General features: G+C 41.4%; 1 protein-coding gene across 1 annotated transcript in view; it reads right to left on the bottom strand.

The window, feature by feature from the left end:
* Window positions 1-6,856: 6,856 nt before the first annotated feature.
* pgm5 (phosphoglucomutase 5) overlaps window positions 6,857-14,572 on the bottom strand; it is a 28,638-nt gene continuing 20,922 nt past the window's right edge. Inside the window, exons 10-11 of the mRNA XM_008284059.1 lie at window positions 9,901-10,038; window positions 6,857-7,683 (exon numbers count right to left, since the gene is read on the bottom strand). Of these exons, the coding sequence (XP_008282281.1) occupies window positions 7,594-7,683; window positions 9,901-10,038 (228 nt within the window). The 3' untranslated portion in view covers window positions 6,857-7,593. The remainder of the gene's footprint in view (window positions 7,684-9,900; window positions 10,039-14,572) is intronic.

Here is a 14,572-nt window from a genome sequence, read left to right as displayed (position 1 = left end):
GGATGTGAACCGGCAACCTTCATACTGTGAGGCAACAGTGCTAACCACTGCCCCACCTTGCAGTCCTAAGTAATTACAGCATCTTCCAAAATGCATTTTAAAAAATCATATTCGATACATGCCATCAATTGTGTTTAAACTTTCCAAAATTCACACTTGCGCGACTATAGCTCACCTGGTTGAGCTGGTGACCCATGTAGAGGGGCTATAGTCCCCGATGCAGCAGCCATAGGTTCGAATCCTGCTCATGGCCCTTTGCTGCAACCCTTCCCCCACTTTCCTGTCTCTCCTTCAACTGTCCTATCTAATAAAGGCAAAAAGGCCAATAAAAATTCACACTAGCAGAATGCAAATATATGTAAAAACTCAACAGCTAATCCAAACTAAATTATCATTCAACAATGCCTAAAAGAAGAGAATTGTGAGATGATGTGAAAATAGTCAAAAAGCAGAATGGCTGCAGAGGAAGAGACAGAAAGCAGCGGTCTGATATTTGTTTCCAAAGCTGTATTCCTTAGAGGTCTTTTTTTTCTTCTTCTTTTCTTTATTGTATCACAAATCTGAATAGAGTGATACTATTAGTAAATGGGTAAATATGCTTTTCTGCAATTCAGGTACATCCTACCTTTCTGGATTTATGCAGGAGGGACAATGGCTTGTGTGAAAAGCGTCACTGTAATCTTTCAGCTACCGTCTGCAGCAGCAGTAAACCTCTAATAATGCTGGAGATAATGTCAACTAATCTGTTAATGATAGGGGCCCTCATAATGACACAGCTGTTGTGTTGTGTCTGGTCATGAGGGTCCCTATCAGTGTTTTTTGCATTGTGGTTTTCAGCAGTGAGCTGAGCAGGTAGCGAGCTCCAACGTGGACTCATGCACAGTGAAAGAAAAACAAGTCACCAGAGGAAAAAACAGGAAAACACTGTGAGATAGGATTCCTCACCTACAGTGGATCTGCTGTAATGACACAGACACTGAAATCCCCCCGGGCAATAACGCATTCCCAAATGAAAATTACACACAGCGACGGAGAACACTTGTTTTGATTATTTTCTCTCGTAGTCAAGTCGAGTCAAGCCGCCGTTATTTATACAGCACATTCAAAAACAGCAGATGTTGACCTGCAGGGTTCTCCAATAAGGAAATAAGACTGACGTTTAAAATTCACCTGATTAATCAAAATATAGACTGTGCAATAACATATGATGAATCCAGCTACTTTCTGTTATCAAGGTCAGCTCATTTGTGCTCGGTCCAGACAATCTGGTACTAAAGATAAACTCAGAAAATGGACCATCTTTAGTCATCAGTGTCGTCTTCAGACAGAGTGAAATCGACAGTTGTCGACGTCTCACAGAGCTTTACAAAAACCAGGCTGCTGACTGTGAAGATCAACCAATAATTAACAATTACAAGCGTCGTTATTAAGACAAATTGCTCTGCGATTCCTGCATATTAATGAAGCCGATGCCGCGCATGACACGGGGATCAGACGCGCAAGTGTGTTTGGGCTGTTGAAAAACAAAGCCATGGTGCAATATCTAGATACTAGCCGAGCTGAGCTCCACGCCGATAAGACCGATAAGGCTCGTAAAACCATTACATGCTCAGAGTGCCAATAAGAGCGCTCATGACCGTGCTGCATTCATAAAGAAGTGTTGAAGGGGTGTGGACAGGTTTCATTCATAAGATCATTTAATAACAGTCCGCAGGGTCACTTAAGGGGAAACTTAATGAAACGACGGCTTGGAATGACGCAGGCCAATGAATAGAGAGCAAAGGGTTCCAGAGTGGCTGTAGGTCAAAGGCGAACGAAATAAAAACTCTCTTTGTTTTAGCTCACGAGCTGCAGACTTTTCTTGCAGAAGTTTGTATGTTGCTATCTTTGCAAACCTTCAAGTGCATCCACAGAGCAGCTCCTAAAATATTCTGAATTAACAATAGGCCTTTGATTAATCCGATATCCTTGTACATACAAGGCTTTGCACAAGCATGGCAAGTATTTTGTTCCACTGAAAACTCAAATATGCCAGCAGAGGTATGCAAAGCGTTCGCTGCAGCGGCTTCATTAAGAACATTTGCGACTTCAAGGTACAAGGTGATGTTTTGATCGCGTGGCCGCTTACCCCACAGTTTATTATTCACCTTTATGTAACAAGGAAGTCATGTTTTCACAAGCAAGTTTAACCATTAAAACTTGTTATAAGCATCAAGGCCAAAGTACACCCAGAGCATTCAAGGATATTATTTATTGGCCAGCATTTACACAATCTCAGATTTAAGAGGAATGGAAGAAGGCGAGGGGAGAAATTCCAAAAGGGAAAATGACAAACAAAACAGTCAAAATGATTATAATACATCCAGTTATGGGTTACTTCTTAACCTTATGCTGCAAATTAACTGCATGTAAATTTATCGTCTAAATAAATAGATGTTATTTAAAATAGTTGTGGAGAAAAAAAACCTCTTCAAGTTGAAATTGTGCTCGTTTATCTTGTTTTTAGTGCACGGTAGTCCCGTTAATGGAAGCAGGGTTATGGAGAAGGTACCTCATAATCTTTCCACTGCGCCGTGTCAAAGCTCAAACTGTTTTGAGAAAAATGTTGTGCAATACTGTCACATTTTATCAGCACAGACTCACACTGGAGGCTCGCTGCCGGCTGTGTTGCTTTTGAAGACCCAGAAACATTCATGAAATTACAGACGGGTTTCCCTGCATGGATGTGGGAATGTCACTAGCTTTGAAAGTATTAAAATAGATCCTTCTGCAACAATAATAATAATAAAAAAAACATTAGAACATTTGAGTTATTGGTCTGTACTTTTGTTTTAATGCCAATATCTGGTGAAGGTATTGGCTGAGGAAAAACTTGAAATCTGTCTAATTTCTCAGGTTAAACATGTAAACTAGAATTGTTTATGTGTTTGCAGCAAGCATAACCATTTAAATGCAATGCCTACAAATGATGTCCATATCAAATACATAAAAAAAAAAGTTAAATACACAAACAAACGTGGATTATTCACTCATCTTCTTATTGAACTCTCATTTAGCTTCTTGCTGCTTGACTGTAAACTTTTGGAGATAAATAAACCTTCTTAATTATATAAAAGCTGGACACTTTGTTATTAGTAATCTGTGTTTGTATTTATGCAGGATATCTTTCACATTATGTTCTATTGAGTGCGTCCAGTAAGTGAGCTGTCTGCAATCTTTTGAGCTTGTAAACCTTTAAAAACTACTTGATTACAGGTTATGGACATGGACTGTGATCTGTTGTGCACACGACGGAATTTTTATTTTAAAAGACGTGCTGAAGACATGAAAGTTGGGAATATTTCACGAGAAAAACAAAAAGTAAAGTCAAGGGGAGATATGAACAGAAAAGAGATATTTTTCTTTCTCTTATGTGCTCGTACACATCTGGAGACGGCTCAGACTTGTACCGTATTAACACACTTCCCAAATGTAGAACACATTGTAGTTCATATTTGTAGTCGACACCTGTCCACACAGTCCGTTGTTGTCTTATCAGCTAAGCCCAAAGAATTTTTCTGGCCGTGTTTTTGCCCTATCTCCCTCATCCTTCTGACCCCAGATTAATACTGTGTGTTAATATACAACCGAGGAGGCAGGAACATCACAGCCACGTCCCCTTATGTCTGAGCAGGCAGGACGGCTTGCACAGACTCGAATGCACCCGCCGTACTGCAGCGACGTTTGTTGGTACTCAAACTTGGTTTTTATCACAGGTGAATCCGGCGTTGTTTCATCCTGAGCAGGCACTAAAGAGATCCTACAAACAGCTCCCACCTGGTACCATCAAAACCTGCGAAGGAGCTTCTCTCCATCAGAGAACAGAACACCAATTTAAAAAAAGAAAACACTTGTAAACTCCAGAAAAGAAGAAAAGAGCGAGCGAAATGACCACAACCATGAGGAAGCAGCTGTGGGGGCTTGCTCGTCTGGTTCTACCCGCTGTGGGATTCGTGATGACGTGCAGTGGGGCCTACCTGCTGTCCCTGCAGACCGAGTACGAGTGCGATTTCACTGCCATCCCCGTCTACATCATGATTGTCTTGGGCTTTGTGGCTATTCTCACCGGGGTCTTCTGGACCATCTGCCACAGCATTAAGAGCAAGATGTACTACAGAGGAGGACGTGAGCGACGCGTCCAAGTCTTCACTGTCGAGAGGTAAAACAACCTGGGAGCGCTTTGAAAAATGTTTCTGTGAAAAGTAGAATTTGTGCTCAACAATTTCAGTCAGTTGTAGAAACACTGTTTTGGCAAAATCTGGAACATTTAAGCAGTTTGGTTTGATTACTTCTTGCAGGACAGTTAGTATATTAAGTCAGAAGATTGTGTATTTTGTGTGAGAAACATCATCATCATCCACCTGGTTCAGCTCTCATTTGTCTGTTTATAAATGTGCTGTGTCACTGTGACACTAAGTTAAACTTTAACTATTACCACTCATGCATTTTATGTCGTTTTTCCTCAGCAGACCGAGCTGCTTTCCTCCGTCGTATGAAGAGTCAGAGGGAAACCTGGTCTCTCCCCCAGTCACCCCGTCTGAGATTGCGGTCAGAGTGGACGGCGTGGACGTGGTGCTGAGTCTGGCTCCTCCGCTGTACAGCCAGGATGGATCCGAGCCTCCAGACTGTACGTGGAGCTGGGAGCAGCCTCCCAGATACAGCGTGGTGGAAGGTGTTCAGCGGGAGGCCTCGTCCGGACACTGAGGGAGGAACAGTATCTGACTTCCAGACTGAGCAGAAACTTCCAGAACAAACTGGAAATGACTCGTGTGGTTGGATTGTTCTCCTGCAAGACGCTGGACCGCAGAGACGCGCTGGCATCGTCTCTGAAACAAGCCGGTTTTCAAAGTGAGGGTCTGGACAGAGGTATGGCCGCTGATGGTTTTGACTCTGGCTTATGAAAGCCAAAAAACCAGCTGCACTTTAGAGTTGCTTTTGACTGTTGTTGGTGGTGACAGAGAGAACTTTTTTTTTTTGCACTGCAGCTCCAACATGAGCACTATTAAAATCAAGCACTTCTTTATGTTTACAAGTTTTACGCACAAGAATGTATATAAGTGACTAATGGCACCCGTGTTGTAATGTGATGGAGTAAAAATATCATGTTTCTTAAACTGCAGTGTGTCATCATGTTATTTGTGTTATAGTTGTGTCGACATACAGCTGAGCTTGCTTTGGATCATAAATATGATGAGTTTTTAACACTTGTAAAGTCATTTTAGAATAATTTAGGATTTAGTTTTTTACAAGTAAATGTTTCTATCAGGCAGCCTGGTGTCATTTTAAAGTAGGTTGAACAACACATAGAATTTTAGACAACTAAGCTGACTGTTTGTGGGCTGTTTCTACTTTAAAATAAGCTGCATGTGTATAAATAATACTCTAATAATATTGTATTATAGTACAAAATGGAGCAAAAGAATTAAAGTACATAAATGCTGTGAGAGCAACAGTGACTAACTTAAGCAATATCCAACCTTACTGCTGTTTACTAGAAATATGCATAAATGTCTTAGAACCTCAGACCACCATAGATCAGGTTTTTCATCATTTATCTTTTAAATTATTTAAGCTCTTTTTAATTTAATTGTCATTACATTTGAAAAGCTCTTTCTCAAGACAACAGCACAAACAGGTTGCTAAACAAAACGAGACAAAAGGTGAAGCAATACTAAAAGAGATAATTGTAAAATGAGGCTAAATGCAAACTTGACTAATTCATCTTAAGACGTAAATTCAAGAATGAACGATTAAAACAAAACTAAACTGTTTCATCAAGTCTTGTGGTTTTTGTCAACATTACAGACAGAAGGCAGATGGAACCGTACGCCTTGTGACCTGATTGCAAAATTAACTTTATGAAAAATAAAAATCTGGTGCATGGGCAAAGATGGTGACAATAAACCAAATAAAACTGCAGCATATCAGCGCACCGTGGTCCAGCCAATAACGCTGAGGCACAGAAGTCTCCTCACACTGTGCTGAATTTGCACATGTTCACTACGTGTGACATGGCGAGGCGTCCTAACGAACAGCTTTAATAGATGATGAATACTCAGCGAAGCACACCTGACAGCAGCACAGCTCGCCACAATAAAAACACAGGTGGAGCCGTAAACGCAACGCTGCAGCTTATCCATTTTGGTGGCCCTTATAAATAAAGGGTGGAGGGTGGTTGTTTGGACTCTTTTAATCACAAAGCACTTCGGCAACAACTCGCATTCATCCAATCATGCTCTTAGCTATCCGACACGAGTCTCTGCGACGTAAACAATCTCAGCTAAACCCTAAATCGTCTCCTCAGCCACGTATTCAAAAGGTGACAAAACGCCGTTGGTTCTCATCCAACCTCAGGAACAACCGTTGACATTATAAAACAGTCGGATGGGGCAATAACCTGTAAAGGCTGACAGGTAATGTCTGGCTGACTGAGTGAACACATCCTTGCGGATATCCACTGGCATATCCTCAACTCATAATGACGGCAATCAGTGTGTTTATGAGTTCCTGCTCTCTGTGTCTCATTCAGGCCGTATAAAGATCAACCCCTCTTCGTTTCTTATCTCAACACAACAGCCTCAACGCATTTCATACTCAGGTGCTGCGCTCGACAAACAAAAAAGCCTCCTGTTCCTCAAGGATGTTCAATCACGGCATGATATATGGTATCAGCGCAACGTGGTGCTCTTAATTATGAAGAATTTGTCTAATTAAAATCCCCCCAAAAATGCCTAAGGGCAACATATCCCACTCTGATGCATTTTTATTTGTTCCCCATTAGACCTGTCCGATTCGATTAAAAAAAAGGCAAGCGCTATACACACAAAAAAAATGTTTATTTGGAGTTTTAAAAAAAAAGAAAAAAAGAAGGAGAAATAATATATTCAAACATGGTTACACATCATTCCCAACTGACAAATTAAAAGACAAAAAGCCCCAAAAGTAAAATCATTTTTAGAATATATTTCTCTTCTTAATTCCTCGCCTTGCCAGGGCAGCTCGGTTATTTTTACATTTTGAATGCTGCGTCCTTTAAAAAAACGTTTGACTGCTTCCCATTTTCTTCACAGGCCAACATGTGCTCCTTTTTAAATCATATTTTTCAATATGTTACATTAATTCTGACGCAACGCGTGCTTTTAATTTGACAAAATGATCGCTTCTGCGTGAAATGGAAGAGACGTTAATGTGACATATATATGAGAGGACAGTTAATGTGAAAAGTCAGAACAGCATGGTGACGCCGCTCTGAAGCTCCCTCGCTCAGGCTGCACACATTCATAGTCTGTTTACATGTTTTTTGCATTAATTAAATAGCCTCCCTGGTTTAGGCGCTGAATACAACAGAAGATAGTGGTCAGTAAACAACAGAGAGAATCAAATTGCTTTTGAGAGACAAACTCGAGCATCTTTTAGAGGAAAAAAAATGAAGCTACAGAGACTGGATTTTAAAAAATGGCAGAGAAGTAGAGGAAAAACTGTTATTTTTCTCTTTACGTGAGCAGGTAGATGCATGTTTGTGAGTGCGTAGTATTGCGTGTTCTCCCCGTTTGCTCATGTGATGACGTTGGGGCCGCGGCGTCCCGTCCTCTCGTGGATGCCGGAGATCTTCAGGGCGATGGCGATGAGAGGACCCAGCACCACCTGACAGACAGACAGAAGGATGATGATGATGATGATGATGAACTTTAATCAGTTTTTAATTGTGTTCTAAAACATTAAAGCTACTCTGGATTTTGTGTGCAGTAAGGAAATCAAGCATTGTGTGTTTATTGATCAGTTTTTTTCTCAGCTTAAACGCTTCCCCAAAAGAAAACTCAAGTTGCTGGAAAGCAATAAATCACTCTCAGTCCACACTGAAAATATTCTATCATAGGGTTTCATTGGAGAGACACTGGCAGCCCTATCGATCGGAACATTTCACACTAAATTACTGGTGCTGATGAGTATTTCTTCAAGCTGGTCTCTCTCTTTTTTTTTTTCTTTTCTTTTTGGCTGTGCGAGGCAGCACGTAACAGATACAGACATCATGTGCTTTTTGAGGCCTCAAAAACACAACGGAGATAAACCGATAGTTAAACAGATACCAGAGCAGATGACCTAGTTGGGATTATGTCATCTTTAGACCTTTTAAAATGCAGTTTCAACATGCAGGGTCAAGAGGATTTTACTGAGGCTTTGGCCTAGTTTGTGGACTGGTTAGAGATCATTCAAAAACGTATACGAAAGGAATGTAGAGTGAAACAAGGAGAGCAGCTGTGACATGTGGTTGAAACTAGATTAAAATAAAAAAATAAAGACTAATAACAAGAATGAACAGTTAATGACTGTATTTGCTTCAGTGCCCGTGTACCAAACATTGCTTAAGAATTATATGATGACATGACTCAGGCGTTTTGTGTTGTTGTTGATGTTTTTTTTCATTGTACAGGGCTGCGTGATAAAAAAATAAATAAAAATATGACACACCTGCACACTATATAGCATACTCTTCGCACTTAAATGTAAAATCATGTGAGAAAATGTGGATTTTAATGACGTAGGCGACACAAGCAGCCTCTGTGTTCGGCTGAGTGTGGTGTATATGAAAGTATATGGAGAGCTTCTAATCTAGCTGAGTAAGGATGATCAATCTAATCACGTATGGGCTCTCTGATAATTCCTACGTGTCGGGTAAGGGCCAGAATGATTGCATGCTGAATTTATGACGTGACGATAGAGAATTCAAGGGTTCAGAGGAGGTCACGTAGTGACAACAACAAAAATAACGTGACAGTGCTGTAAATATTGCAATGTTACTGAGTCAAACACAGCAGGTTAGCGAGGTGGGGTGATTATTTTGTATGCTTAGAAAACTAGGGTCCATACTTAATGAATGAATCCATGTTTCCTGGAGTTAAAAAATGTGGATCTAATGTTTAAATCTGTGATATCACTTCATAATGTAGAAGGTGAATCAATTCTTGCAATTACATTTTAATGATAGGTTATGGAAATGAGCAAACTTTAATGCTTAAGTTATTATTTTTCCATCTGTGCAAGATGAAGTGATCATTGTTCGTCTTTTAATGTGTGGATGAAAGAAAAAAAATGGCAAAAATGAGGCCGTTGCTCTGCAGAAAAATGCAACCTGTCTGACAATGCTGTTTGGTTACGAAGCCAAACCTAAATGAGCCATCGTGACTTTATTTTTACAACCTTTGGCATGTTTAAAGTGCAACACCTATCCATAACCACACAAGAAGCTTGTGTTCCTAACCACTCCAAAGTCTACAGGTCAATCGACAGTATCACCTGAAGTTGCACTAAACAGGCCTGAAGTGGCACATTAGCATTGCTGCTGCACCATCATGTTGTTGTTCAATCTGATACAAACCAGAGATCAAAACTTTATGTGCACAAAAGAAGTGATGATGAAAAGAACTAGTAAGAAGTTTTAAAGTAGACAAATGAGGAAAAAGGAAAGAGCAAAAAAAAAAAAAAAAAAGACCACTAAGCCAAAACAGCAGTGGTGCTTTGGATGTGTGTGGGAGTTTTCATTCATATATATTAGGAAAAGAAAAAACACATGAAGTGTTTCTCAACTCCCAACAGATGACAGGCACCTTCTGTATCCTGTATATCACACCAAATGTATATTTTATACCAAACAGCCCCATCATAAAGCATCACTATTGCTACTCTCTGATGTCAGACAATAAAAACCTTTTTTTTACGGTTGTAAAACTGGCTGAATGCCGCCTATAAAAAGTTTCATGGCGGGTGAGTGTACAAGTGGTAACCAAGTGATAACAACAAAGTGCAATCTGTAAGGCGAGCTGCAAAGGATGCAAACACACCGTCGCAACGCTCTTTCTGTACCTGCGTCTCTCTGCTGTGTCTCTCAGGGTCTCTCTCGAAGCTCTCGGCATAAATGCGAACGATGGCGCCCATCCCTCCGCCGCTGCCGCTCATCCGAAACACCAGGCGGGACGCGTCGTTGAAGACGATCCTTAAACCCTAGAAACAAACACAAAGTTTATGTGGGTATTTTAACGATGATATTAATGTTTTAGTTTCCTTCTAAATGTTAAATTATAGATGAAGTCGTATTACAAGTTAACATGACTGCACAGGAAGCTAAAGAATTAAGTTTATAATGTCATGGAGTAGAACTGGCAACCTGTCAAGGAGGTGTCCCGCAACCCTCTACAGCAGAGGTGGGCAATCCTGGTCCTTGGGGCCACAATCCTGCATGTTTTAGATGTTTCCCTCTTCCCACACACCTGATTCACATGATCAGCTTATCATCAAGCTCTGCAGAAGTCTGATAACGATCCTGATCATTTGAATCAGGTGTGTTGGAAGAGGGAAACATCTAAAACATGCAGGACTGTGGCCCTCGAGGACCAGGATTGGACACCCCTGCTCTACAGGAAGAAGCAGGTATAGGTTTGTAGTATCTGTTTAGGACCACATACATAGATAAATACAACTGCATAGCATGTGTGTGTGAGTGTGCTTGGTTGTTTGTTTCTAAGTATGGCCCTACCACCTTCGCTCTAAGCCAGCTGGGATTGACTTCAGCCTCCCCATGACCCTAATGAGGACTAAGTGGTGTATAGATAATGGATGGATGGATGGATGGATATCAGATATATGCAAATCTTTAAGCATCAGACTTGTATTCTTGTATCTAAAAGTTATTTCTTTAATGTGCAATGATGGTAAATATCCACTAGATGTCACTATCACTGTGTGTTTTGTTCAAACCAGAATCCCAGATTACATACAAACAGTCCATCATAATGTTGACTACAAAGTTGCACAACACCACAACTCCTGCAGCTCTTCGATGTTTCGCCAAAAAAAAAAGTTTAATGAACTCCAGCCCTAAATAAAACTTAAGGAGGACACTTGACTATTAGTTCGGTAGCTCGCAGCCAGTGCAAATCCACCGCTTCCTTAAGACCCTGACGGCAGAGAACAGCTTCGCTCCAAACCGAAGTAAACAATTGCGTTTTATCACATCACAACTGGCCTCTCCTCTTGACTCTTTAAACTTAACCTCAGGCGAAAACAGGATATTGTTGCATCGAGGTAACAAACTACATCTCCTGCTGGCTGACATAAAGCAGATAAGACTCTGACTAATGGATGTGTGATGACTCTTATCTGTCTTAAATTCCACACTGTCTCTCTTTCCTTATCCCATTAGAGTAAAAGCTGAGGGGGAAAAGACGGCAATATGTTTTGAGAAGAAAAAAAAGAAAAAAGAAAAATGAGCTTTAATAAAACCGTGCGGCATCACGTGATTACCCCAACTGATTGTCCAAAGCAGTATGAATGTACTACATGACATGATATGTATTTTAGATGTTAAGTATAGTACACAAGAGTTTTCTGGACAATTACAGGAGTGAAAGTCAAGTGGGTTCCCTGCCCCGGTACAACAGTAACCCAGTTTTAGACAAATAGCTGTTAACCTCATCAAATGATCGTTTTTGGACCGTAAAAAGAAAAGCGTCGGACTTTTCTCCTAATCTGACTCTGGCGAGGGAGGATAACATGTCAGAGTCTGTGTGAGGAGAGACAGCGATAATGAGAGATGTCCGTCCACCCGCCTGGCTGTCTGTCTGTCTTTCTATCTGGGAGTGTGTCAGCTCATCTCTAACAATAGAGCGGCGGTTATCAGAGGCCTGACTAATGCCTGTTAAAAACACCGTCGGCTGCAGAGCTCAGAGGACCCTGAGTGGAGCACAAAGCAGCCAGAGATGATGTGTGTGTCTGTCTTTAGCAATAGAAATCCAACTATCCTTTGATTTATCTAAAGGTGTTTAGTGATTTTGGAGGTCTGTGTGTGCCTGAACCTCCGTAAACGACATCCACACTAACTCTTTTTGCCTGTCAAAAACATAACATATATATATTTATTCATGCCTTCAGGCGTTTGCATGTTCTCCCCGTGCAGCGTGGGTTCTCTCCGGGTTCTCCGGCTTCCTCCCACACAGTCCAAAAACATGTTGAGGTTAATTGGTGACTCTAAATTGTTCGTAGGTGTGAATGTGAGTGTGCTTGGTTGTCTGTCTCTAAGTGTAGCCCTGTGACACCCTGAGTCAGCTGGGATAGGCTCCAGCCCCCCATGACCCTAGTGAGGATTAATCTGTGTATAGATAATGGATGGATGGATGCTTTCAGGCTTTAGGATTTGGTATAAGAATGATAGAACAGCATGAGAGTGTGCAGAGTATTGTTCAAAACTACTTTAAATAGAAACTGAAAAACACAATTGTTGGCATAGGTGCTGCATTCTTCCCAATCATCTAAAAACAGAGCGCCGTATCTGTTTTTAGCTCACAAACCCATGCGTGCATCCACTATCTGATATGCAGACAATGCGGAATGAATTCAGTAGTCGACTACAAAAGGCCGCCATGCCACCGCTGTGTAAATCCCTCCAGCTTTGACTTGTGCGCTTGTGTTGGAGTGTGTTGCACCAACTTCTCTCCCCTCCCTCCCTCCCCTTCAAACACACTTGCGTTGGAGCGACTGCAAGTGGGACGACAGCTGATATAATTCTGTCCTGAGTGGAATGCGTGCTGCAATAACATTCACCGCAGGGGGGGGTGGGCAACCGGGATGGCGAGGATTTACCAGTATTTTGGGGAGACTGACAAACCGGCAGAGGACCTGCTGTATCCGTGGCAACACGGTGAAGCGTTCACAGCGGGACGGCGTGAGATGTCGTCCCTTCGTTAAGGTGTACAGGGTGAAGCTGAGGGACGGTGTCACAAGTGTGAACATGCATAGGTCGTGAAAGGGGTAAGCATGTGTTCACGCTTACGGACAACTGGACGGACGTACACGCCGACATGTACAGTATGTGTGTGTGGTATTAGGTGGGGCAACCGCTAAGAAGCGTCGACGCCAGGGAATGAGTTTCCATGTGCGCGGGACAGAGGAGTCAGCTGGGTAAACTTCAGAGAGTACGAGGGGGAGGGAAGGAAGGGGACGGGGAGGTTACACTGACCCACTGTGTTATACGCGGTGATACGTGCTGCATGCAATGTGCGTCCATGCATATGTTTATGGTTTGAAATGGAAGATAGACTGTCATGTCCAAACATGGAACCTCTCTGATCAGACAACACTGGAGCGCAGTGGGTGGTCTGGCCCATGAGCACACGAGTGCGAGATGTTTGATGTGAAGCAGCTTTTGGGTCACACTTTCTGGTTCAGCTCCGTGTGATGTTGGGTTTGGCCTACATTACTAGAGGTCTGGTTTCTGAGCAAAAAAAAAGTAATTGATCAATTAGCTGTGGGGTCAAGCTGTGCTTCAGATGACCAGGTTTAGGTCAAACACAAACTTTAGACCAGTAGAAAGTGTGTGGTGCAGAAGTCACTACTCTTGATCTCATCATTGAAGCTGCTATGAGTTTAAAACATTTTTTGCAAATATTTCATATTCACACAACCGTCACAGCACCCTGAATCATCACACAGATCATTCGTATCATGATTCTCTTTCCTTTCGTTGGACATCATGAGAAACAAGAGCCATTAAACCATGAAAACTACCAGAACAATGTCAATCAGTGCCACCTACTGTCATAGTTTCATTTCATTTCCTTTGAGTCATTCGTAACCAACAGAATTTCTGCAGCCAGTAATGAAATAGACTAGTAACACCTGAGGACAGTATGTCAATATATAAGTATTCTTTTTAAAACATCTGATACAGGATTTAACCCTCTGAATCCCAAAACAGTTTCTGGGTGTTTTCTGTTAAAGTGACAATTTTACTCGTTCCAGGTTCATTTTCTACGGCAATATAAAGTCCTGCACCTCAACGGAAACAGTACAACCAAAGCTAGAAGTAGGAAGAGCTCAGAAAAGGCTTTTGTACAGTACGAGACAGTTACAATGCCATAAGTCATAAAAAATACAGATAAAAATGACAGGTGAATTTCTTTGATTTTATACCAATACTGCAAAAAAAAAGAGATGACTTTTAACACTACAGATATTTTAGTAGTTACAGTTTTAATTTGTTTCCATATTTATCTCCTTATTGCATTGTGTAAAGACTGCCTGCAGTTCAGTCCAGTTCAGCTCAGAAGTCTCAGAATTTTTGTCACGTGACTGATGGCTACAACTGAGTCAATAAGGGGTTTGTCGGGTGTTGAGGAGGGCAGATTTTTATGATTTTTTTTTTCTTACAGAATCTGCTAACAATTTAGGTCGAACAATGTTTTAATTGAGACATGGAATAAAGTGAATTTGCTGAAATATCCCGATTTTGAGCTGAGATTTGGTTAAATTTGATGCCTGAACAGCGCATCACGGGTGAGGACATTATGATGGACCGTTGGAATGTTGAAAATCTGGCAATTCTTATTGTTTTTAAAGTTTCTTGCTAAATGGTGTAATTGTATCCATCCATCCATTATCTATACACCACTTAATCCTCACTAGGGTCGCGGGGTGCTGGAGTCTATCCCAGCTGACTCAGGGCGAAGGCAGGGGACACCTGGACAGGTCACCAGTCTATCAC

This window comes from Stegastes partitus, unplaced genomic scaffold (genome assembly GCF_000690725.1).
Source record: "Stegastes partitus isolate 25-593 unplaced genomic scaffold, Stegastes_partitus-1.0.2 Scaffold341, whole genome shotgun sequence".
NCBI lineage: Eukaryota > Metazoa > Chordata > Actinopteri > Pomacentridae > Stegastes > Stegastes partitus.
This window is presented reverse-complemented; position numbering and strand designations above follow the sequence as displayed.